Source organism: Anabrus simplex, chromosome 13 (genome assembly GCF_040414725.1).
Source record: "Anabrus simplex isolate iqAnaSimp1 chromosome 13, ASM4041472v1, whole genome shotgun sequence".
Lineage (NCBI taxonomy): Eukaryota > Metazoa > Arthropoda > Insecta > Orthoptera > Tettigoniidae > Anabrus > Anabrus simplex.
In genome coordinates, this window is record NC_090277.1 from 106466464 (window position 1) to 106494260 (window position 27797).

At 37.9% G+C, this 27797-nt stretch overlaps 1 protein-coding gene across 7 annotated transcripts in view; it reads right to left on the minus strand.

Annotated features, from left to right (window-relative positions):
- Isha (Insulator su(Hw) mRNA adaptor) overlaps positions 1-27797 on the minus strand; it is a 402024-nt gene that overhangs the window by 52111 nt on the left and 322116 nt on the right. For all 7 annotated transcript variants that reach the window (XM_067156873.2, XM_067156871.2, XM_067156870.2 and 4 more), the window contains exon 17: positions 11373-12179. In XM_067156873.2, coding sequence (XP_067012974.2) covers positions 11373-12179 — 807 coding nt within the window. The remainder of the gene's footprint in view (positions 1-11372; positions 12180-27797) is intronic.

A 27797-nucleotide genomic window follows, 5' to 3' on the forward strand; every position in this document is an offset into this window, starting at 1 on the left:
CTAATGTGCAACATTAAAAATATTCTCCAAAACCGAAGATTCTTTGTGGAATTTCAGGGAAAAAGAAGCAGATGGAGAACACAGAAGAATGGGTTACCGCAAGGCAGTGTGCTCGCACCACTGTTATTCAACATCTATACTAACGATCAGCCTCTACCTGAAGGTACCCAGAGTTTTATCTATGCTGATGATTGTGCAGTCACTGCTCAGGCCAACTGTTTTGAAAAGGTAGAACAGACTTTATCCAAAGCTCTGAAAGAATTTACGAACTACTACAATAAAAATGACTTGAAGCCAAATCCTGCCAAAACTCATAGCTGTGTATTTCATCTCAATAAAAAAAAGCAGCTAAAACCTTACAAATCACCTGGGAAGGAATCCCTATTCAACACTGTTCGACTCCAAAATATCTGGGAGTGATTCTGGACCGTACGCTTACGTATAAGAAACATTGCCTAAACGTGAAACAAAAAGTGTCTGCCAGAAACAACATAGTGCGGAAACTTCGAGGCACCACCTGGGGAGCTCACCCTTGCACTGTGAGAACAAGCGCGCTAGCACTGTGCTACTCCACTGCTGAGTATGCATGCTCCGTGTGGCATAAGTCCAGCCATGCCAAAAACATAGATGTAGCACTAAATGACACCTGCTGTATTATCACAGGTTGTTTAAGACCTACTCCCATAGATAAACTCCACTGTCTCGCTGGTATAGCACCACCCGAAATCCGACGTGAGATTGCTGCTAGGCATGAGAAAAGCCAGGCTATGACTATGGAAGTCCATCCTTTGTTTGCCTGTCAACCAGCACATCCTAGGTTGAAATCAAGAAAGAGCTTCTTGACAACCACTGAAGCTCTTAAAGGAACACCACAACAAGCAAGAATCTCAATGTGGCGGGAAAAATGTCAACATTTGAGAGAATGGATGGTTCCAAAGGAAGAACTTCCTCCTGGACATTCTGAACAGTGGACAACATGGAAGGCTCTCAATCGATTACGCTCCAGCACCACGAGATGCAAGACCAACCTACAGAAATGGGGCCTTCCTGTGGAGACAGTTTACTGCAAGTGTGGTACTAAGCAGACTAACGAGCATCTTCTACTGTGTCCATCTTCTCCAGCCACTTGTACCATTAAAGATCTAATGAGGGCAACTCCAAATGCGCTTGTCGTGGCCAATTTTTGGTCAACCAATGTTTAAAATTTCCTTTTTTAATTTTTATCTCTCTTACTTTGTACTTCTGACACGATAAATAAATAAATCGAAGTGGAGCATCCGGATATCCCGTACCATGCAGAAGTAAGATGACTGAGCAAGGCGAAGGTGCTTCATCCTGTTTTTTGCTTGCGGAACGCAATATATACCTTTTGTGACATGAAAGGGCGGCCCGAAGTTCTTTTGTGTGATCCTAAGTGGGTGGCAGACTTGGCATTTTTAAGTGACATTGTTGCCCATCTGAATACTTTGAACACTTCGCTTCAGGACAAAAAGCACAATATCTGCGATTTGGTGGAAAAAATTCAAGCGTTCAAAAGAAAATTGATTTTGTGGGAAAACCAGATGCGTGCAAGGAACACAGGACATTTTCCATAGCTTGAAACAGTGAAAGAAGGTGTCGACTTTGATGAGTACTTGCAGGTAATTCGCCAATTACAAGAAGAGTTTGAAAAGAGATTTTCAGAATTATCAGAACTCCAAGCGGTGTTAGATGTATTTGTTCGACCATTTTCTCTTAGAGCAGACAGTGCTCCACTATTAAGAGTTGATTGAACTGCAGTGCAATGTTCGTCTTAAAAGACCGCTTTCTAATGTCACGAAGTTTAGAAGAATATTAAACAGCGGCTTTCCACAAGAAGAATACCCCCTTTTGTATCAACGTGCATGTAAAGTTCTGTCAATGTTCGGCTAAACGTACATTTCTGAGCATTTCTTTTCTGTTCTTAAGCTTACGAAAAGTAACCATCATGCAATGATGAGCGATATAAACTTTCGCAATTGTTTAAGAATAGCTGTGTCCAGAAATATTGTACCTAATTTGGAGAAGATTATTTGCTCCAAAACTAAAATCTCGGAAAAATGACTGAGCAAAAGTCACTCAAGGTCTGTACTATCTGTTCATATTTGCAAAATTTTGTTGATTTTTCCTCTTAGATATGTTCTAACTTCAGATCTGAATAAATCACATTATTCTTTACTTAACACTTGATTTCGTTTCCTGCATATTCCATAATCGGAGTACCTTTCGATTTATATATGCGGTATATTTGTGATGGCAAAACAGCCCTATCAATATGTCAACAAACCCACAAAAGCCGTCGGGCGCACGTCTATACGTACGTATCTAGTGAGCGCGGTCCGAACATCGTCCGCCTGTCCCAGGTCTCCTCGATGTCGCACTGTAGTGGTGGTAGGGGTAGGAGCGCTAGTCTGACTGCGCGGGCATGCTCTCGGAGCGCATTGACTGGATGGCCCTGGCCTAGATTAAGGTACAGCCCCAGCCAGCATTTGTCTGGTGTGAAAATGGGAAATAACGGAAAACCATCTTCGGGGCTGCCGACAGTGGGGTTCGAACCCACTATCTCCCGAATGTAAGCTGACAGCTACATGACCCAAACCGCGCAACCATTTGCTTGATAGCGACCTGTATGAACACAGTGAGTGGGATTACTAATGAATGAAGCAAATATCATGTTAATGACAAACATCTCTGAGGAACCAATAATGGAGAAAGGCCAGACTGTTTCCTTTCAGAGCAGGAGGGATAAAGAGATCAGGAGAAGAACAGTAATCACCTGGAAGAAATGTTGGTCAATTGGCTTCATTCATTCTGCTTAACATCAAGAAGGAAATAATGGACTATGGTGTTATGGTACTGAGACATTGAGCTCCATTCAAAAACATGTCAGCCTACTATTAGAGCATCAGAGGAGGATGGAAAGAAGAATTTACTTTCTCAGTAACAAACTCAAAAGGAAAAAAACTGGATTGCAGGCTGGTTGCAGAAGTGGAGCTGGATAAGCTGAACCTCAGAAAATGGACAAAGGCAATAACAGACTGATATCGAGAAGAAGACATCTACAGTCTAAGGGGTCTGATAAAGTGGGGCAATTGTGGGCAAGAACTATCCAAAATATAAGAACCTGGAAGGCGATGGGGGAAACCTTTGCTCTGATGGGGGTGGTGGTGGTGGTGATCGTATCTGATTTTCCTTAAATATTGAAGTTGCTCCAGTATGAAGCAGCTACTATAGCCTTGTCAGTGACAGTGTCAAACTCATTCATGCAGAGTTTTCACAGAGCAAATTGGGCAATGGTACAGATGCTTCCGATCTTGGAAAGTACGTGAGAAAGGCCTCTCTGTGGTGCAGTAGATTGGCTAACTTTCTCGATATCAAAAAACCTCGGGTAATGTGATGACATTAATACTAATAATAGAGAGAAAAAATCCACTAAGGTTTCACCAAGTCATTTGGTCCAAGGGGTCCCAGGTTCAATTCCTGGCTGGGCTAGGGATTTTCACTTTCATTGGTTAATTCCTCTAAGCTCAGGGACTTGGTTTTTGTGCAGCCTTCATCACTAGAATTCATCTTAGGCATGGACCTATCCTCACAGATGCGCATGTCGCCTATATAACGTACACTCGAAAGACGTGTACCAGGCCTCTTTGAAGGCCACATGCCATTAATTAATTAACCTTGCCACAGGGAATTTCATACACCCCAGGGATGGGAACTTTTTTTTTTTTTTTTTTTAAGGATGTAAAGCAAATCTTTGTGAAATGTAAAGAATTCATACAGTTTATTATTGTGACACGGCAAAAACTAAAAAAAGATTATCAGTTTATCATATCTTCCTTAGCACAAACAGATTTCCTACTACAAAGCTTGTTGGTTATGAGTAGAGACCTGTTTTTCACAAAACACGAAATCACATTTTTTTTTTTTTTGCAAAATTCTGCATATTTGGCTCAAAATGTGAAACCAGTTACCTCAAAGAAAAACTGCAAAATAATTGATGAAATCATGTGGAATCACTCTTATCCAAGAAACATCATTTACAGCAATCTGATGAAGTCCCTCATCTAATACAGCAAATTCCCATTCTACTAGAATTTTCAACATCAGAATATCTTGAACCATACACAGTGTTTAGGGATCTCTATAGTTTGTAGTTCTTGTATAGTAGGTAAGGACATTAACACGATTGACATTTTTCTTTCCTTGGTACCAGAATGCGGGCATTTTATAGGAGCTGCAGTGAAGGCTTAATGGATCCCAGTCAGTAATACTAACGATGAGAACTCATTTTAAACACATTGTAATATAATGTATGACAGGAGAACACCTCTGGCCTTTAGTAATATGGAGCTCATAGTATCTTTTTTCCTTTTTATACAGATGTTTAAATTATATAGGTGGGCTAGGCCCTACCTGTTAAAGTGGCGGGATAACATTTTCCCTAACATACATGCTTTGATATACCGTATTTACGCGAATAATCCCCGCACCTTAACTTTAGGAAGGCTGATTTTGGAAAAAAATGCCAACATTGACGCAAATAAAACCCGCACCCCAATTTCGGGCCTCAATTTTTTTTAAAATGTGCGGGTATTATTTGCGTGAATACGGTATGTAATGTGCGTTTTCAACAGAAGAATAATAATGCTCATGTTCCTTGTACATATGTAAAAAGAAAATACAATGTTTTATTGCAAATTTGCTATCAACCTATATTTTGGTTTTGCTTTTATTGCTGAAAATTGTAAATAACATTTAGCAAAATTATTGAACCCCCCACACACAACTCTCTAATCCTTACAACTGGTATCATAAGTCTGCGAGAAGGCTGTTCAACTTCCGGCGGCCATCCCCTATCATTCTGGGCACCTAATTTTTTCTCCCTTTGTGTACCTTTCAGGTGGAGCATTAGCACCATGTAGTGAAAGTGCCATACCGTTTGCTGTTTGACCTTCAGTAAAAGCGGGGGAAGTTTGCCGTGCAGACGTATGATACCAGTTATGTGACTATTGTTCATGAGTTTTGATAATCAATATTTTGGGTTTATTGTGATTAATACTGTTTAATATAATATTGTTATTACTGACTGGGCTTTGTAATTAATTCATACAATATGGAGCCATGACCAGATCCATCTCAACAATCAGAATAGATTGGTGATGTGGAAACTGGTTATTCTCACGGAGTTCTGAAAGCAAATCAATCAAAACTTCAAAATTGGTTTAGAAGAAATGATTAATGAAATGTTAGATGACAGTGATATCGATTCGGATTAAGAGACAGTAAGTAATGACGAAACAGATTCAGAACAGTAAGTGGATGATAATGATGGAGGGAAGGACAGAGAAACACATGAAAATGATCTAACACACATGAATTTTGGATATCAAAATATGAATTCATGCTTTGAGGTTTCCAATAATTTTGATTCTTTCTCCAGTTCTATGTTATAAAGGGCTGAAATAGCAGAAAAGTAAGGATAAAAAGTTTTGTTTCTAGATTTTTAACATAAATAGAAGGTCCACTTTTCTGGAGCTTCATTTTAGTATTTTTATATTTTCTTCTGCATTTGTAATTTTTTACCCTAATTTTTACTGTGACATGTTCTAAAATATATGTTTGAACCAGTTAAGCTAAAAACACCCACCAAAAAGTAAGAAAATATTGTATAATTTAAGGGTAAATTTCTGGAGTCTGACAGACACCATGATACCAGTTACGTTACAAAATTATATGATACCAGTTGAGAGATAATCATGATGAAATTAGGCAAAACTTTTTAACACAAATGGGTGCCTCTACAGGTCCTACCAAAAGTTGACACCTGCATATTTCATTATCATGATTCCTGTTCTTAAACTTTTAGTCTCAGGCATATGATTGTTTACAGGGAAAGAGAACATATTCTGAAATTTTCATTCAAATATTGCTCTTTGTTTCGAAGTTATTGAAGTTCTTGTTTATAATAATATGTACTGTCCAGATCTCCTCAAGTATTAAAAACTAGCTATTTTCTTTCCAACTATTATACATTAAAAACAGAGTAACTTCAAAACGAAGAGTGATATTATAATGACAATTTCAGCAACGGTTCCCCTAAATACATACTACTTCCCTGTAAAAACTTGTGAGCCTGAAACCAACATTTTAAGGACAGGAATCATGCTCATGAAATGTGCAGTAGTTATGAGCCATATTGATTTGCTTGTTATTTTTAAATTTTTTATCTCTTTCTGCCTCTTGATTGGGTAGATTTTGAGATGCTGAAGGTTAATTTTGATATTGGTTTTTCCAACAGTCGTTACCTTATTGATGTAAGTAGTAGTGTATAGAAATTTTTGATGCAATTTATGCCAATTTGTTTGTGGTTTTTATAAAAGTTTCTTGCAACACACTGCCAATGTTCATATAAATTTATTTTTTCCTTTCTATTGATAATGATAATTTTTTTACTTCCTGGTACTGATGGATGAATGTACCAGCCAGCTCCAAGGGGAGGGATGCATTTGCCAGACTGTGAACCATTCCGTTGAAGATGATGATATCAATGTCCAGCACAATGAATGGTTGGCAAAGTTATTGAAAACAAATGTACAGAGAGAGGGTATTGACACAGACTGTCTAGCATTTGCTGACAATATGGCACTAATTGCCAAAGACATCTCTGATTGACAGAAACAGACTGCTGTACTGGAAGAGCAAGCAGCAAAAACAGAACTTACAGTTTTGTATGAAAAATAAAAAGAAAAAAATTATGACAAATATAAAAATATGCTCCATTGGAAATTTCCATTGATATGAATAAAATTGCAAGAGTAAAGGAATTTAAGTACTTAGGTGAATGGATCACTGAAAATAGCAATGAAAATAAATCAGTAGCTTCAAGAATTCAGAAAATGGAAATTGCTTTTCAACACACAAGGAATGTTTATAACAAAAAATGCTTGTCCTGGAACAGTAAAATTCGTCATTACTTAACAGTGATCAAACCTGAAACTCTTTATGCTTCAGAAACACTCAATTTACATAACAAAAATTTAATGGAACAATTAGAGATTAAAGAAAGGAAAATCATGAGAAAATCTTAGGGCCCAGAATTAAAAATGGGATACATTACCCCAAACCCAATAGGAAATATACTTTAAAATATCTGAATTTACTGATACAACGAAACTGAGACAAATTCAATTTTTAAGCCATTTGGAAAGAACAGCAGACTTATTGAATACACAAATTTCTGCAAATCAAATGTACAAGATCAAAATAGTATAAGCAAGCAGAGGAAGACCTCACTGAATTACGATCACCAAATCTGCAGGATAGAAATGTAACCAGGAAAGTAGTTCACACAAGGGGATTTGAGGATGAGAAGAAACCAACACAACATACTTGGCTGAAGGAACAGAAATTACAACAATCAACGAAAGTGAAGAACTATTGGGCAAGGAAGAAAGCTCAACAAATGCTGATTTTGCATGGTCGTAAGTGACCCATTCGCACAGAAAAAGAAGAAGGGGGAGGGAGGGACAGGGGAGGATCATACGCTATAGAGTTTCTGGATATCTAGAGGCAGTGTAAATCTGAATCCAAAACGCCCAGGAAATCTGATAATTTTTCTTTGTGACGATGCACAGGGAGGTGGGGAAACAAATCAAGGACACCCTTGCGAATGGCACTAAGGCAAGCAGTGCTGCTGTGGCTTATGAAGGGAGTATTGCAACTTGCACGCAGCAATGATCATGCTCCATGTCATGATATTCCTGGTTGGGGGGGGGAAGAGAGATTGGCGAATAACGTCAATGTTGTTACAATATCTGTCAATACATCTGTGATGTGCGGTTCAACTGGTACTTTGAAAAGAAGCAGAAACAGGGGTGAACTAACTAAGAGCCCCTACAATACTGTTTCTAAAACTAGCTCTGTGACCTCATTAGTTCCACAACTTTCTTCACACAAACATTACAGCTAGGCCCAAAGAAAAGAAAAAAGAATTGTAGACAAGTAGTGTTGTAATAGTTTTCAGTGTAAATGAATCTGTGGAGATATGGACACTTATCATGTGCACTGACTCTCCTTCCAAAGCATCAACATCTTTCAGAGCCTCTGTGAAATTTTTTGGAATTTTTTTTTTTTTTTTTTAAAAATAGCTGGTTCGAGACACATTGGTAGAAAAAAGAAACACCGTCAGAATGTTGGTTAGCAGGGTAGGAGAGGTAGTGGTATATAATTTTTAACAACTAGATTGTGTGCCAAAGGCCTGGATTCAACTCTAAACCTCTGCACAATGTTTACAGGGTAGATGGGAATAAAGTCCTTGTTGTAATATGCCTATAACATGTTCATATATTAATATTTTTTGATGAGCTTTAATACCTGGTTTCTACATGGTGGGGGAATGTGTTGCGTATGGGCCATCACATCACAATGCAGGAGAAAGCTCAGGTGGCTGCCAATTATGAAGTCTCGGGTTCCGTGGAGAAGTGCAGAGAGGGTGGTGGACAGTGCATAGGCCTCGCACAACCTTGGATCTCAAGATTATCAAGAATTCCCATGGCAAACTGATGAACACAGGTTCTGTAGCAGATACTCATAGAAATGGTCGTCCCTCAATATTCAAGTCAGAGGGTGTAGAAAGTGTGGGATATGTTCACAGAAAGTCCCCAAAAATGAACATAAATTGTCTTTCCTGCTGCACAATTTGGAATGTTCTGAATTGGATTTTCGTCCATGGAAACCACATTCCTATCGAGAGCTATTACCAGAGGATTGTGACCACTGAATGGAGTATGGTAAGATCATGCTTGGTTGGTATGAAGACTTGTCCGAGTTCAGGAACATCATTTGGAGCAACAAAGCCATTTTCACATCGGAGGTTTGTTAACCACCGCAACAGTCATTATTGGGCACAGCAAGATCCACGGGTCACGATGGAAAAGTCTCAAAGCAGTCCTTACATCACAGTTTGGTGTGGCATAACATTCAAGAAAGTTCTGAGTGCGCTCATTCTTCGAGACACCATGAATACAGAATGGTACCAAGCCATACAGGGAAAATGAAGTTTGGCCTATCGTCTCCACCTGGGATAACATCAATGACCTCATTTTCATGCATGATGGTGCTCCTCCTCATTATGCGCGCACTATTCGTGACTGGCTTGACCAACATTTTCTAGGCCGTTGCTTGGGTCACCGTGGTCTGTAAGAGTACCAAGCACGGAGTCTCAACCTCATTGTATGTCACTTGTTTCTGTGGTGTTGGGAGAAGGAAGAGGTGTATCACACCAAACCAGAAACTTTGGATGAACTGGAAGATTGCATTTGCCATGTCCTCACTAACTAGCTGCTTGAGTCAGTTAGAAATATCCCCCATAGGTTACAAACACAAAACACAAAAATGCTAGTGAAAATGTGGAGTTTTAAGTTTAAGTTTCAAGTTTTATACAGTATTACACCGCATAGAATTTCTACCATGGTAAACATCACAACAAAACTTGTTTCACTAAAATAGACCAATCTATATATATATATATAAATTAAGAGTTTTGTCTGTACATTGCTCAGAATTTGAAAAGAATGGCATTTGTGTATCGGTCATGTCCACAGTAACAAGGGAATGCACTTTTTACTTTTCCGTAATTTCTGTCTGTATGTATGTACACATATCGTGAGAAAACGGCTGAAGAGAATTTAAAGAAAATTGGTTTGTAAAGTCGGGAGATGAGCCACTACAATCTAGGCTGTAAATCATTTTATTCACGCTGAACGAAATGGTAGTTTAGGGGAGGGCCTATAATTTAATTCTCAAATATTTATATTATCAGTGGTCCTATTAATGAATACTACTTAACAAAAGTTATATAGAATTAAATTTCCAATCATTTATGTCTTAAACATTTTTACTGTACCAGCTATGATAACACAGATATTCATGAATTGTTGCTAAGTTCATATCAACGCCGAGCCACGAGAAAATGGGTTAACAGAATTTAATGAAAATCGGTATACAGAGTCGGGGAATAAACAACTACAGTCTAGGCTACAAACAATTTTATTCACCCTGGATGAAATTGTAGTTTAGAGAAAGGCACCCAAAATTTAATTTTTAAATACCTATGTTATTGGTCCTATCAAAAAGTACTACATAATGAACGTCATGGAGAATACAATTTCCGATCATTTATGTTTTATTCAGTTTAACTGTACCGGCTATGATAATAGTGGTATTTCCTAGTCGGAAGAAAACTAAATGTGAAAGCGTACAATATCGAAAGCACACAACATTGATCAACAATAACATTTCATTGGACACTGTTTGTTGTGATGTTCTTTGTCTCTCATGCTGCCACTCAACTCCGATAGATGGGATTACTGTTGCGTACCGAGTATAACAACCTGATTGAATATTGGCAGGAATTAGATTTTTCCGCCGCCAGTGTAGTAAATTGAGATTTTGCGACTCATCCGGTAATCCTAGGAAACAGATTAGTAAAAGGGCATAGTTTCTGCCCTGGGACTCTCCACTATTTGAACCCCTCCCCGTCGAAAAAATACGAGGAGTATTCACGGAACATTGTTATCTGCGGCTTGGTCATTCCAACTCTGGAACTATGGACTTTTAGATCGTCAGCGTAGTACTGTTCGTTAAAAGTGAGAAAATGTGTGGTTTTTCATTTGATCGAGTATTTCATATGAAAGCATTGCTTTTAATCGCGCCATTCCTACTGACGTCATTGTAATGACCTATATTAATTTCAGTTTGGAAAACCACTGAGACAGTCTTTCTGAGGATGAGAGTATCTGCCATTATAATGAAAACTCCCCAACCTGATTGTGACTGATGGTAGGCAAGCAGGCCTACCATTACAATGAAAAGACGTTTGGTGACCTCCCTGTTGCGTTTCTAGGGAAACGTTAAGAGCTATGCAATTTAATACAATTTTGCTCACGTGTACACTACCTAACCTAAAGTAGAATTCTGTTATACAATGTAGAATTTCATAGCGAAGCACAGGTACATCAGCTAGTTATTAATAAAGTTATAAGCATATTACGATAGGGACTTACTTTACACCCACCGTGTATATGGAGAGGGGGCATATGATGCTGTTGACGGTGATTTATTTTGTCAGATGGAGTGTTAATCCTTGAGCTCACAGGTCACTCATGGGCGTCAAACAGAGAGCCCTGCATCAGGCAAGGCAAACGTGTCCTGGGACACTCCAGGCTCCAAAAGCCATATGTTAAATAAATAATAAACCAAACCGTAATCTATGACGCGAATCATGTAGTGTAGTTAATGTGCCCCACACATGATACATGCTATTATAGTCACCAAGAAACAAACTATTTACTCACCTATTCTCTTCTCTGCCAGATCCAGAACCAGCATGGCCATCATTAGCCAGACTACGTAACCTATCCAGCAGACTAGGTTTACCACCATCTCTGCTGTCCTCTTGTCTCCCATGTTGCTGTTGTTGTAGAGGGGGAGGCGGGGGAGGATTGGACCATGGATTATGTTCAAACGATCTATTCGATAACCTATCTGTATCATCATTGACCTGAGACGAACTTCTGTCACCACGTTCCCTGTCCCTGCGCTCCCTGGCACCGTCTTCTCCTCGGTCCCGCTCTTTGTCTCTATCACCACCCCATCTATTGGAGCGATCCCCACGGCTTCTGTCGCGTTCTCTATCCCTGTCTCGGCCACGGTCTCCTCTATCTTTGTCGCGTTCTCGGTCTCTATCCCTGGGCCGACCTCTGTCACGTTCTCTATCCTTATCACGGTCCCTCTCACGGTCGCGATCCTTATCTTGATCTTTATCTCGCTCTCTCTCCCTGTCCCGTCCTTTTTCCTGTTGATTTCTTCCCCCAGAGAAATCTTCTTTGTCTGGTATCGGAGGAGGTTGTCCCGTAGGAGGAAGTTGTCCTGTAGGTGGCATCTGAGAAGTCGGAGGATGCTGAGCATTCGGTGGTGGCACAGTTATATCTGTACCACTCACAGGAACTGATGGCGGAGGCTGCGACATGTGTTGCTGCAAGACTGATTGAAGAGCTGACAGCTGATTGGGTGGAGGACCTTGCTGCATGGGTAACCCTGGAGGATGATTAAAATGAGGTGCACCTCGAGCACCAAGAGCCGCTAGAAGCTGTTCGCTCAACCTGTAAGAATATTTCAATGGCAATCTTAAATACATCCCATCTGCTATTATACACGTGAACAAAAGTCTGAAAATTACACTATCTGATCAAAAGTATCAGACACCATTGGCCTTTATTATAGCTTCTTGAACTCTGTGGAGGAGAGTGTCTACTAGGTGTCAGAATGTCTCCAGAAGAATGGCAAATTATTCTTTCTGCAGCAATGTAACAAGTATAGTTAGTGACATAGGTCGATGCAGTCTGGAGTGAAGGCACCAGTGTTCATCAGGATAAAGGGTGGGACCCTGGGTTGGCCAGGCCATTTCCCTAACTTCACTGTTCACAAGCCACTCATGAACAGACCCAGCTTCATGATGGGAAGCAGGGTTCTTCCCAGAAATTTTCGTTAGCCAGGTGTCAAAACTCAGCAGCCGGGTAAACAATACTACGTAAAAAAATATTTGAATATGATAACGCTTATTCAATTTTGGGCTTGAACAATAATATCGTAATTACTTGCTTATTAGACCCCTATTTTTTCCACTTTTACAGCCAAAAAAGTAGGGGGTGTCCAATATATGTGATAACCTCAAATTTTGCGCTGTGAACACATAACTTCTAGGCTATAAAGAGCTGTAAATTGTACATGTAAACATTCTACACTATTCTTTAACAAACATGAATGTTTACCGAGTTTTACTGGCTATTTTTGTTGGAAGGTAGCATTTCTAAATTTAAAGACAATAGATGGTGAACACATGACTTTTAAACCTATATATTGAAACGGGAATGCCCTGTCAGCATTCGCTGTTCATGTATTTCTTGAGGAGAACGCACTAACACCCTACTGTGTGGATTTAAAATGAGCGCCGAGCGCGCAGGCATCATAGGTGACAGCATGTAAGTGATCGCATGCTGCAGAGTACCAGCCAAGGCCAAGTGACGACACATCGAAAGTTCCATTCGGTTCAATGTCATTATATATCACAAACGGAATGTCAGATCGTGAGTTGAAGAATGTCACCTTGTAGGCCTGGACAACAAATACTACTGCCCAAAATTTCATGAAAATCGGCGGAAGGATGGCTGAGTTACAAATTTTTAAAGAAGCTCATATTTCCAGTCTGGCCATCCGACCTTGAGCAATATAAGGAGGTCGCCAGCCCCGGAGTAGACAGTGTATGATTTTGTCGTGTACCAGCAGTCACGCTGTGCGGGTCAGCTGGTGTAGTACAGTCCGTTACTCTGTCCGGCTAAGGACCGGTGATAGAAAACATGCGATACAAGTGTCGAACATATTCTCATCGGACTCTAACTTCACGTGCAAGCGAAATACTTATTCACTTAAAATATCGATCTGTCGAGCTGATTAACATTATTTTCGCCTTGTGAATTTCGTATTGCAGAGACTATACAGTGATCGCTAGATATTTTTGAAACTGTGCTTAAAGGACTTAGGGCGTAAAGACTGTGCTTGAGTGAAACACTGTTTCCTCTTCAAGAGACTGTGTTGAGTTATTTTGTAAAACTGTGCCCTAGTGAAAGTACATTTCTTTTCAAAGGACAGTGTTAATATTTGTCATAACGGACAGTGCCAACCATTCTTTTCAACGACTGTGTCAAATCACTTCGTGAAAAAGTGTCGACATTTTTTTCATAAGACTGTGCCAACCTTTATTTTCAAAAGACTGTGTTAATTCAGTTCGTGGAAATGTGTTAACATTTTCTTTCATAAGATTGTGCCGACATTTCTTTTCAAAGGCACTACGTTAATTCCCCTCGTGAAAGACTGTGTCTACATTTATTGCCGAGAAGTTGTGTTTAGCTACTTGTAAAACTGTGCCTTAGTGGAGAATTTATTTCTGAGAAACTATGTGATTTTTTTAAGACTGTCTTAATGGAACTTGGTTCTTTTTCGCGAGACTGTGTGTTAAGAGTCACAAATTGTTTCTTTACTGTCTTCATAGAAACTTTAATATATTTCCACGTGTGTGTGTGTGCTAGATCATTGCATTTGCTTCTCCGTACTCATTACAGACAGTATGAAAGACTGTGTCCGTACGACTCAATTTATTTTTCTTCTTCGCACTGAGATTAAGTGAAGTTGTATACGGTTGAATCTCAGAAAGTTCCAAATTATATTTTGTTGCCTATCACTTCGAGTTCGCCAGTGACTAGTTCATGAACAGTGTTAATTTCTGTTATTTTCACAGAACTATGATTTTGAATCCATTTCTTTTTCCAAAAGTAAAGTGCATCCAACACCATTTACAGTGGAACTTGTTCAGCTAGTAATCAGTGTCTCGCCACAACTTGCAGTGCAGTGAGGTAGAGATGTGTCGTATCAGATTCTATTGACATTCTGTGCGAACATCTTACATTTCTCTATTCCCTTCATGGGACTTTAGTGGAATATAAAGCTAATCAACTATTCCACGTTGCACTATCACCAGACGACCGCCCCACGTTCGAGTCTCCTTCAACATTGAGGGTTGACAACCGCCGTGGTACGACGTCGACGCCTTCTCCACATCTTTGAGGACATTCAAACCATTCATCTGTAAAAGGTGATATAATTTCTATGTTTTCTTGAATAAACTGCAAGTTCCACTTTAAAAATGAACTCATTACACTATCCTTCCCCCTTATACTCTCTGAGCATGAACCGTACACGCCTTGCCGTTAATCCATGCTCTCCACTAAGCTAAAGTACGGGCGTTCCTGTTTCAATATAAAGTGAATATAGTCACTTTTAGTTACTCTGTATCACATCATTAGTTTCATCTCAGTAACTCCTCTGATGAGGTTGATGCCAGGAAGGGCATTCGGTCGTATAAATCTTGCTACGAAGATTAGTCTCACTTCATATTTGACTCCGTAGAGAACAGGAATAAGGGTATCTTATTATTGTATAATGCAATATTAATACAAAAGAATGGCTAGTCATTTGTCTCTATCAGTTGAGCAGTAGGCCTACCATACAGTAAACCGGATAATTGCTTTCATTTGAAACATCGTCGTCTTGTGCCACCAACTTCCCTGTTACCAGCATGTCGTCATTTCAAATGACGTAATCTTCACTGCCATTTTGTCCGCCATACACTGCCATTGAGACAGAGATCTTGTCTTTTTGAAATTTAAAAATTGTTTTGTTCCCGACTATAGATTTCAAAACGGTTTCTGGAGATGGTCTCTGTTATTTCCAGTTGGTGTATGTGTAGCAAACGCCCCCTTTCCGAATAAAGCTGTGCTGTAGAAAGCATGTCAACCCACCAGCTGATAACTAGCGCATGTTACGAATTGTATTTTCAAATGTAATACATAGTGACTGGAAGCATTCATTGGATAAATGTGGCTGTTGAAAGCCAGACCTTTATTTTTAAGTATATTTCATGCTTGTTCTCTACATTTACCATATCAGGATTTACCTAAAACAGCCGTAATTGAGATAAGAAAGACTGCAGTGTTTAGGTTAGGTATGGAATTAAGTACCTGGACAGTGCCAGTAGTTGGTTGTTGGTTTTTTTTTTTTTTTTTTTTTTTTTTTTTTTTGCCATTTGCTTTATGTCGCACTGACACAGATAGGTCTTATGGCGACGATGGGAGAGGATAGGCCTAGGAATTGGAAGGAAGCGGCCGTGGCCTTAATTAAGGTACAGCCCGGCATTTGCCTGGCGTGAAAATGGGAAACCACGGAAAACCATCTTCAGGGCTGCCGACAGTGGGGCTCGAACCCACTATCTCCCGATTACTGGATACTGGCTGCACTTAAGCGACTGCAGCTATCGAGCTCGGTGCCAGTAGTTCTACGATGGAAAGAATGAAAATAAATAACAGGAAGGTTTGCTACATTTATGGATATCTACAGGTGTGGCAGTAATGCATTTTATTATGTTTAATTTCGTACGTTCGTTGACTATTTTTTAATTAACGCACAGTATGTTTTGACTGGCGCCTGCGAAATTGTAAAAGTAGTTAGTGAGGACGTAAAATTAATAACATTATTATTATTTGTTAGGTATGTTGGCAAGGAAAAGGTATCATTACCATTGGATTGCTTTCATCACGTTTTAAACCTACTTCTCTCCAAAACTTACCTATATTGGCCCGAGTTACGAGATATTAAACAATCACTTTGTTAATGATCTCGCCTGCTATATTAGCAGCAACAACTGTGAATAATTCTCAAATAAAGTGAACTCATTTCATCTCGAGGTGATGCAGCTCTTTTTTAGGCAAGTCCCCAATGGAGGGAAGCTGTATATACCCTTCTTACCACATATCAACCTTCCTGTCATTCTTAAAGCTTTGGCAGTACGGTACCGGGAATCAAATTCAGACCCCCGAGAACGGTAGCTAATTGTGCTAACCGTTACACTGGCGGACATTCTTAACTACAAAACACAGATATATAGCATGACTGAAGGCCACACACACAGAACGCTAAGCTATGCTATGCTGCGCACCCAAAGAAAAAAATCACTTCAATGAAGTTACATGGAATGACACACACACACTGCTATGAAGCCAGGCTAAATTTTACAGATCGCCAAGGAGGCGATTTTCATAGCTGTAGCTGGCTTCGCGCATGTGCATGATAGCATCTAGCATGTGTGTGGCTTTCGTGAATTACCTCAATACAGTAGCTATTTTACTGCTTAATTGTTTCTGTATTTGTTAATTATCATGGAGGGCAGATGAAAGGAAGAAAGACTGATTGAAGAGATACAAAAATATACTTGTTTGTCAAATTATTGAAGATAACAATGAAAGACAACTGTTGGCAAGAAATAAATGATACTTAGAAAACGGATTGTATGTATCATTTATTACTCTTAAAAAACACATTTACACTACTGTCTATAATTTGGGTACTTCATATTCAGTTTTCATATCATCATCCTCAGTAATAGAGAGAAGTTCATGAAACTGTTCCTGATTTAGACGAAAGTAATTTTTAATTCCTTATCATTTCCACGTAATGCTTGATGGAATTCACCATAATTATTCTCTTCCCAATTTCACGTATACACAATCTTCTCCTCTCTCTGTTTCTTTCTCTTTCTTCATCTTCCACGACAGCAGCCAATAGAAAAGGCCTCTCTTCAATTAATCCATCATCTCTAAATGGCTGCCTGGCATAGTTTAGCTTAGCTTTTTATTCATGACACAGCACAACATAGCGTGGCATTGCTTGGCGTAACGTAGCTTATCTTAACATTCTGTGTGTGGTGACCTTGATGTGTGCTTGCAGTGTGCGGGTCGGACACACAACTATTCACGAGGCGGTGTGGAGAGGACGGCCGCGATTGCTGCGGCATCTTGCAGTTAACGTTCTTATCTTCAGATGTGTAATGGTGGTAAGGGACGTGTCATTGAACAGCTATTTTCTAGCCTGTACTTATAAAATTTACCATGATAAAGAAGTGTTTCACGTATTTCCTTGCTTTATATAACAAAATTGGTCTAAATTATGTACAGTAATCAAATTGTATTGAATAGGTTGAACCTTCTTTTCAAATATTTAATTTTTAACATCAATAATTTCAATACGGAACAATGAAATTTTTATCTTTAAAAAAATGTCTTCGGAAAACTTGATTGTACAAGATATATTGTTTATACCTTATTTTTAATTAATGCACATATTTTGTGTGAGGGGAGGAGATTAGGATAGATGGGATATAACTAATGTTACTTTCTTTTTACCAATAGACGATTGAATAGCATTAATTGAAATCGGCATACTGTACGGGAAAACGTCAATAAGCTAGAAGTGCAGTACGGTATTTAATAATACCATTCAATAGAATAAATAAATAAATAAATAAATAAATAAATAAATAAATAAATAAATAAATAAATAAATAAATAAATAAATAAATAAATAAATGAATGGCCTGTGGCCTCTGGAGAGGTCTGGTTCAGGTCTTTCGATTTGACGCCCGATAGGCGACCTGCGCGCCTGGGAGAATGGAACCTCACCTATCATAAATTCTAATGTTCAGGACTGCACGCACACACGCCCACACCCCGAACCATCCGAATTACCCAATGAAGATTAAAATCCCCAACCCGACCGGGAATCGAACCTATGACCCCCTTGGACCAAAGGCCAGCACGCTAATCATTTAACCATGGAGCCGGACATTCGCTGATATCAACACACTGCACAGAAACACGTCAACTTAAGCCAGATGTACAGTGTTTAATAATCTTCATTCAAATAATCACACTGTGCAGAAAAACACCTCTTGTGGGTGGGGGCATTAGAATAACACCCACGTTATCTTCAGCCTGTCATAAGAGGCCACCAAAAGAAGTGCCAGTGGCTTTTAACTTGGGCACCTGGGTTTGCGACCACAGCCCCCTTAGCCGAATCCCAGCATTGCTTCCACCCACATATGCAGGGTTTCACACATTCATCTATCGTACTTCTTTATTTTTTACAAGTTGCTGTACGTCGCACTGACACAGATAGGTCTTAATGGTGACGATGAGTTAGGAAGGGGCTAGGGGTGGACATGTACAGGCCCAGCATTTTTCTGGTGTGAAAATGGGAAACAACGGAAAACCATCTTCAGGGCTGCTGACAGATGGGTTCGAATCCACTACTTCCTGAATACTGGATACTGGCAGCACTTAAGCGACTGCAGCTACTGAGCTCGGCTTCTATCATACCTGACCTCCCTTGGTCAACTCTTGTTCTTTTCCAACCTGGACTGCATTATGTTCACGAAGTCTAGGGAGTCTTTCATGTTCACGCCCTTTGTGGCCCGCGCCTTTCTTTGGCCGATACCTCCATTTTTTGATGTGTCAAATCCCTTCCATTTTTCTCTCTGATTGGTGTTAATAGAGGATAGTTGCCTAGTTGTACTTCCTCTTAAAACAATAATCACAACCACCACCTGTGCAGAGAAATGTCAATGCAGGCTATATGTACGGTATTAAATAACATATACATGAAATCAGTACAGTGTACTGAAAAATGTCAATTTAATAACATTCATTGAAATCAACATATGGTATTAATTGAAATCACCACATTAATTCAAACCACCACACTGTACAGGAAAATGTCAATGTAGTCTATCACAAGTGGAAGCAATGTCAGGATTCTTCAGCTAAGAGGCCTGTGGTCGCCAACACAGACTCCAAGGTCAAGAGCCAATGGTGTCCCCTTTAGTGGCCTCTTATGACAGGCAGAGGATACTGTGGGTGTTATTCTACCGCACCCAACCACAGGATGTATTTTTCTGCACAGTGTGATTATTTGAATGAATGTTATTAAACACTGTACATCTAGCATAAATTGACGTGTTTCTGTGCAGTATGCTGATTTCAGTGAATGTTCGGCTCTATGGTTAAATGATTAGCGTGCTGACCTTTGGTCCAAGGGGTCTCGGGTTGGAGAGTTTAACCTTAATTTGTTAATTCTGATGGTTCGTGTTCTGTGTTTGTGTGCCGTTTTGAGTATTAAAATTCATGATAGGTAGGGCTTTATTCTCACAGACGCACAGGTCACCTATCATGCGCAAATCGAAAGACCTGCACAAGACCTATCCGGAGGCCACACGCCTTTTATTTATTTATTTCAATGAATGATTATTATTAAAAACTGTACATCTAGCTTACACGGACGTGTTTTAGTACATTGTTCTTATTTTCATGAATGTTATTAAATACAAACACTGTACATATAGCCTATATTGACGTTTTCCTGTACAGTATGCCGATTTCAATGAATATTAAATACCCCATTGGTAAAAAAAAGTAACATTAGTTATATCCCATTTATCCTAATCTCCCCCCCCCCCCTCTCCCCCTTCCCACACAATATAAATGCACACTTGTGAAAAATAAGGTATAAACAGTATATTTTGCACAATCGAGTGTTCCGAACATAATTTTTGTAAAATTTGATTACCGTATATAATTTAGACCAATTTTGTATCAAGTAAGGAAATATGTCATTACAAGTCTTTATTGCAGTGGGTTATATAAGTACACAGCTAGAAAATAGCTGTTCAAAGACACGTCCCTTACTGCCACTGCACAGCAGAAGATAAAAAAGTTAACCGTAAGATGTCGCAGCGATCGCAGCCAACCTGTCCACATCGCTTTTTCAACTATTCAACTTTCTGTGCAACGTCAACAGAGTTGCAGGAGGCCTACGCTACGGAGGTGGATATTTCTTAACTATGAAAGACCGATGTACCGCATGACTCTGACACATGTTTTCATTTCGCGGGTCGTATGGACAAAAGTATTCACAAATTTGTGTAATGTTATCGGAGCTTCGGTAAGGCTTGTACCAGCTTCGAAGCAGTATCGTTGTTCTTCTCTGATGAATTACATTGGGGGGTCTTGCATGCAAGATTTTCTTTTTCATTTTCTTTGTCTCGAAAAGCCAGGGGGTATCAAATACATGAGGGGTCTAATACATGAGTAAATACAGTATCAGTAAGGTAAAAATTTACTGCAAAGTTGAACTATTTTAGTGTTACTATCAACAAACAACGCAAAGTATTTTGAACTTCTAGGCCCGGTTTCATCAACACATGTTAAATATATACTAACTGGTAGTTAGTTAATACGGATTTAAAAATTGAACATCTTGTTAGGTTTCTTGCGTTTCACCTATCTTTTCTTGTGAAATGTTAACTAATCGACTGTTAACTCTCCCAATATTGCGAACTGGTGCGAATCAAGGAGGCCGTGGTACGAACATGCTGTTTTACAGCACAGTCCGATGCGCTTTTGTTTGAGTACAGCTGTAAAATATGGCGCGTGAAGTGAAACTGAATCGTAGTTCTAATTTTTCCTTCTTCGAAAAAGAGTTGTTAATTGAATTAATTAGTAAATATATATGTTATTGAGTACAAGCGCACAGATGGCTTGACGATAAAAGAAAAGGACGAGGCGTGGGAAAAGTCCGCAAGGGTTTCAATGGGGTTAACAGATACTTTTTTAGTGGGTATCCGCTGTCACCTAACAAAATCACGTTGTTAATTGCCCCACTTCAAACTGTGCTCCGATATGGGAGTTATTTTGTATTGTTGTTTGCGGAACCAGACCACCTAGCAAGTATATCCCTGATTTGGAGGTTAGGCTCATTGATCACCTGAACATTAACATTAAAAGAGAAATATCCTTCCGATCATAATATATTTCGGCCCAATTGCCTCCAGGTGATTGGATTCTTACACATGTGCAATCTATTGCACCTAGAACAAACACCAGGAAAACGGCTTATTTCATAGAACTTTACAAAAAACAATATAAATATGAGTCTCCACCTTATCAATACAAAATTAATTTACATTAAGCTGGTAAATATAGTCAGGACTAGTTTCGACCCCTAGGGGGTCATCTTCAGTTGACATGCATTAAAAATGTATTTTTTAACAAAAACATCACATGTAGTGGTAAAAGCTTAAATTAATTTGAACCGATCATAAATGTTGGTATGTCTGGTACATTTGGGCTATTGTATGTGTCAATTTTTAGTTTTTAGCACACAGTATGAAGGTAATTGATTAACTAGTGTGCATCATCCATAAAGTCACATGTTATTTTTTATGCTACTACCATCCAATTTTTGGGTTATACAATGTGGAATATACATACATTTGTGCAAATCAACAGTGACAAGTTTAACAATATACATTTAAAGTTGGTTCATAAATTACACAAATTGGCTATTGATTAGTCATATGAAAAATGTAGGACATTGGTTTGAACACTTTTGACTGAAATATCAATGTAACACCTTACTGGCATATATCTTAGATGCTAAAATCAGTTTATAAAGCCTGTTATTCTTGATTGAGTCTTGGAATAGGGTTAAAATTTTTTAAAATAAAAACTATTTGCTTAGTATAGGCATTAAATAATGCTGTTAAAATAGACATATAACTAAAACAGTGGTATATGCCATATATGCCTGGTTAAAAACACATTCCATTAATGTTATTGATATGTGGAGCTACATGTACATTGTTTTGGAATAAATGGGGTTGACGAATTTTACACAATAAATTTACCCTAAAATCCATAAAGACAACATTCCTATGAGACCCATAATAAACTACAGGCCAAGCCCTATTTATAAATTATCCAAATACATACAAAAATTCCTCAAAAAACATTATGTCTTTCAAGCAAATAAAACCATAAAAAACTCAATAGATTTTTGCAATATTACTAAGAATATAAGAATAGAACATTTCTACAAGCTAGCAACATATGATATAACAAACATGTATCCTAATATACCCACACAAAAAACTATCACTATCATAGAATCCAATCTTTATAACCACAGTAAGCTAAGCAAATTGGAAATAGATGAATTTATAAAACTTCTACAATTCGCTATCAATAACAATTATTTCAAGTTCCATGACACCATATATCAACAGAAAGGATTACCCATGGGATCACCAATATCAAGTATAATAGCTGATATATATATGGATTACTTAGAACACCAAGAAATTAAAAAAATAGAAAATATCATCTATTGGTGCAGGTTTGTCGATGATGCATTTATAATCATGGACAATAGACATACTAATGAAAAAATAATCTTAGAACAACTAAATAGAATAGATCCCCATATTAAATTTACCATGGACACTGAATATAACAACACCATAAACTATTTAGATATATCCATAACTAGACATAACAACCACCTAACATACAACATATATAGAAAACCTACCCATACATCAAATACAATAAAGATAGACTCCACCCACCCACATGCTCATAAGAGAGCTGCATACTATAGTATGATTCACAGAGCATACAACATTCCACTTTCAAAGGAAAATCTAAATAAAGAATTAAACACAATCCATGAAATAGCAAAACAAAACGGATATAAAAGAGAAATGATAAACCGGATCATCAACAAAGTCAAAAACCAACCTAAAACCAAGCTAACCAGAATCACCAAAAATAAAAAAGAATATGCACTATTTACTTACAACAATAACCATATACATCCCATAACAAATATCTTCAAAAAACAAGGCCTAAAAATAGCATACAAAACTGCACGCAATAACACCAACATACTATACAATTCCAAATCAGTTAATAACATAAATAAATACAATCACTCAGGAGTCTATCGCCTCAAATGCAACGACTGCCGAGCCAGCTATGTAGGGCTCACTGGTAGAAGTTTTTTAATACGTTATAATGAACATGTCAACGCCGTCAAACACAGACATTTCTCAGCTATGGGTCAGCACATTGACGATCAAAAACATAATTTTACGGACATTAAGAACGACATGCAAATCCTCAATATGAATCCAAAAAGTCCCTTGCTCAGCATAATAGAAGAATTTTACATAAATTTAGACAAATACGTCAATCCGAACTCCAACTTAAATGAAAGTATAGACAGAAACAATATTCTTTTTCATGCTGTATTTCCCTTGTTAAAAGATTTCTACATCAAAAGAATAAGTAAACAAAAATCTATACGTTCAAATCAACCGCCCCAAGACTTCCTCCCCTCCAACCCCACTCCCATTACTAACACTCCACCCATCCCCCCAAACCTCCCCTCTACCGCCGCTAACTACAATCTCAGAGCAACACGTATCAGATCCCAACAGGCAGCTACAAAGAATGCACGGTTCCAACACCTTACGTAAGTAAAACGACATACGATTTATTATTACACTTTCATACCACACCATTATCACACTTATTATTTCTATTTCCAGATACTGTACCTTGTTTTTACAACATATACGCTTCCATGATAAAATCAACGTGCATCAAGAAGCATAATTTCAACACGTTCTGACAAATGTCAACCAACTTAAAACATCACGACATACGGAGGGAAAACATGCTCCATTAACATATTCAAGATTTCTAATAACTCCAACATTAGTAGCTGCCTAAAATATCTCCAGATATATAACTAAGTATTACCTGATCTGCAAACGGATTATTCAAATACTTACCCAACCGTTTTTACATATAAATATTTTTATGGACCCATTTTATCGGAACACTATATCTAAGACTGTTGTGTAAAATTCGTCAACCCCATTTATTCCAAAACAATGTACATGTAGCTCCACATATCAATAACATTAATGCAATGTGTTTTTAACCAGGCATATATGGCATATACCACTGTTTTAGTTATATGTCTATTTTAACAGCATTATTTAATGCCTATACTAAGCAAATAGTTTTTATTTTAAAAAAAATTTAACCCTATTCCAAGACTCAATCAAGAATAACAGGCTTTATAAACTGATTTTAGCATCTAAGATATATGCCAGTAAGGTGTTACATTGATATTTCAGTCAAAAGTGTTCAAACCAATGTCCTACATTTTTCATATGACTAATCAATAGCCAATTTGTGTAATTTATGAACCAACTTTAAATGTATATTGTTAAACTTGTCACTGTTGATTTGCACAAATGTATGTATATTCCACATTGTATAACCCAAAAATTGGATGGTAGTAGCATAAAAAATAACATGTGACTTTATGGATGATGCACACTAGTTAATCAATTACCTTCATACTGTGTGCTAAAAACTAAAAATTGACATATACAATAGCCCAAATGTACCAGACATACCAACATTTATGATCGGTTCAAATTAATTTAAGCTTTTACCACTACATGTGATGTTTTTGTTAAAAAATACATTTTTAATGCATGTCAACTGAAGATGACCCCCTAGGGGTCGAAACTAGTCTTGACTATATTTACCAGCTTAATGTAAATTAATTTTGTATTGATAAGGTGGAGACTCATATTTATATTGTTTTTTGTAAAGTAATATCTATCAATACGGAAATGAAACTTATAAACAACATTATTTCATAGAAGTCGCGGATAATTTGCTGACGCTCTTTTACTGAAGGGAATGTTATATACCTCCTTCTCATGGATGCTATTGCTGCAGACACTCGACAAACAAGTCTACTAACAGTGGCTTTAGAAATTCCAGCATTGTCTCCTACCATTATGTGAAAATAACCAGTTTAAACCTAGGAATTTCATTTTTGTCCGTATTGAACTGAGAAAGGATGATAGGAAAACTTAAAACGGTCCACCTTTTCAATACAAAAATGTTATAGTTTATTTATAACATGTATTTGTACTTGGAACTAGTTTCAACGCTGATTTGCGTCATCATCAGCCAAAATGTGGGAATAGGCAAGCATGTAGGCATTTATATTACACAAGGCGTTACATTAAACAATACACATCTTACAAGATCAAAACAGGGACGAGTATAGAAATAAATGAATCGTTGAGAAAACAAAAGTTATACATATTAAAAACAACCTTAACCACACATCCTGCAGTGCGAAAGCGTTCTTCTTGAATGATTCCTGAATACAAAACACATGTGCACACATTTCTGAAGAGCCAGCAGGCAGGACAAAGCAAAGTGAAACCTTAAGAGTTCTCATTTTTCTATGTTCTGACTAACCAATGAAGTCTCCCTTGAGTTCCTGACCAACACACAAAACAGGAAACTCTCCTTCACTCTCAACAATAGCCATAAAGACCAACGGTAAAATTTCATTTTAAATATTGTGCAGAGACGTGAAAGCATGATTTTGAACATGATATAACTCCTTCATATAACCCAGTTTTTTACACAAGGTGTTACTTTAAACAATACACATCTTACGAGGAGACAAAAACAGGGACGAAATTAGAAACACATGCATCGTTGAGAAAGCAAAGTTATACATATTAAAAATAAGCTTAACCACACAATTTGCAGTGCGAAAATATTTGCCTTGAATGATTCCTGAATACAAAACGCACGCGCACACACTTCTAAAGAGCCAGCAGGCGGGGAAAAAGTAAGGTGAAACCTTAAGAGTTCTTCTGAGAAGAGTTCATCATTCTTTCTATGATCTGACTAACTAATGAAGTCTCCCTTGAGTTCCTGATAAACATACACAACAGGAAATAAAACAATACACATCTTACAAGGAGATGAAAACAGGGAAAATTATACATATTAAAAATAACCTTAACCACACATCTTGTAGTGCGAAAATATTCGTCTTGAATGATTCCTGAATACAAAACACACGCGCACACGTTTCTGAAGAGCCAGCAGGCAGGAAAAAGTAAAGTGAAACCTTAAGAGTTCTTCTGAGAAGAGTTCATCATTTTTTCTATGTTCCGACTAACTAATGAAGTCTCCCTTGAGTTCCTGATAAACATACACAACAGGAAATTCTCCTTCACTCTCAACAATAGCTATAAAGACCAACGGTAAATTTAATTTTACATATTGTGCAGAGACGTGAAAGCATGATCTTGAATATAATATAACTCCTTCATTTAACCCAATTTTTTACACAAGGTGTTACATTAAACAATACACATCTTATGAGGAGATAAAAACAGGGACGAATGTAGAAACAAATGCATCGTTGAGAAAGCAAAATTTATACATATTAAAAATAAGCTTAACCACACAACTTGCAGTGCGAAAATATTTGCCTTGAGTGATTCCTGAATACAAGACGCACGCGCACACATTTCTAAAGATTCAGCAGGCAGGAAAAAGTAAGGTGAAACCTTAAGAGTTCTTCTGAGAAGAGTTCATCATTCTTTCTATGTTCCGACTAACTAGTGAAGTCTTCCTTGAGTTCCTGATAAACATACACAACAGGAAATTCTCCTTCACTCTCAACAATAGCTATAAAAGACCAACGGTAAATTGTATTTTAAATACTGTGCAGAGATGTGAAAGCATGATCTTGAACATGATATAACTTCTTCATTTAACCACCTTAAAAAGTGTCTCTCTATATTACATAGCTTCATTAACACACCATTCTGTAGATGCACAAAATAATCTTGTAATCTTCACAGGTCCGGTATTCAGCTCGACAAGAATATAAAATAGGTATTAAGGAATACGTTGTTGAGAGTTTGGAGGATGATTGTTTAATGTAACACCTTGTGTAAAAAATTGGGTTAAATGAAGGAGTTATATTATATTCAAGATCATGCTTTCACGTCTCTGCACAATATTTAAAATTAAATTTACCGTTGGTCTTTATAGCTATTGTTGAGAGTGAAGGAGAATTTCCTGTTGTGTATGTTTATCAGGAACTCAAGGGAGACTTCATTAGTTAGTCGGAACATAGAAAAAATGATGAACTCTTCTCAGAAGAACTCTTAAGGTTTCACTTTACTTTTTCCTGCCTGCTGGCTCTTCAGAAATGTGTGCGCGTGTGTTTTGTATTCAGGAATCATTCAAGACGAATATTTTCGTACTACAAGATGTGTGGTTAAGGTTATTTTTAATATGTATAACTTTCCCTGTTTTCATCTCCTTGTAAGATGTGTATTGTTTAATTTCCTGTTGTGTATGTTTATCAGGAACTCAAGGGAGACTTCATTAGTTAGTCAGATCATAGAAAGAATGATGAACTCTTCTCAGAAGAACTCTTAAGATTTCCCCTTACTTTTTCCCCGCCTGCTGGCTCTTTAGAAGTGTGTGCACGTGCGTTTTGTATTCAGGAATCATTCAAGGCAAATATTTTCGCACTGCAAATTGTGCGGTTAAGCTTATTTTTAATATGTATAATTTTGCTTTCTC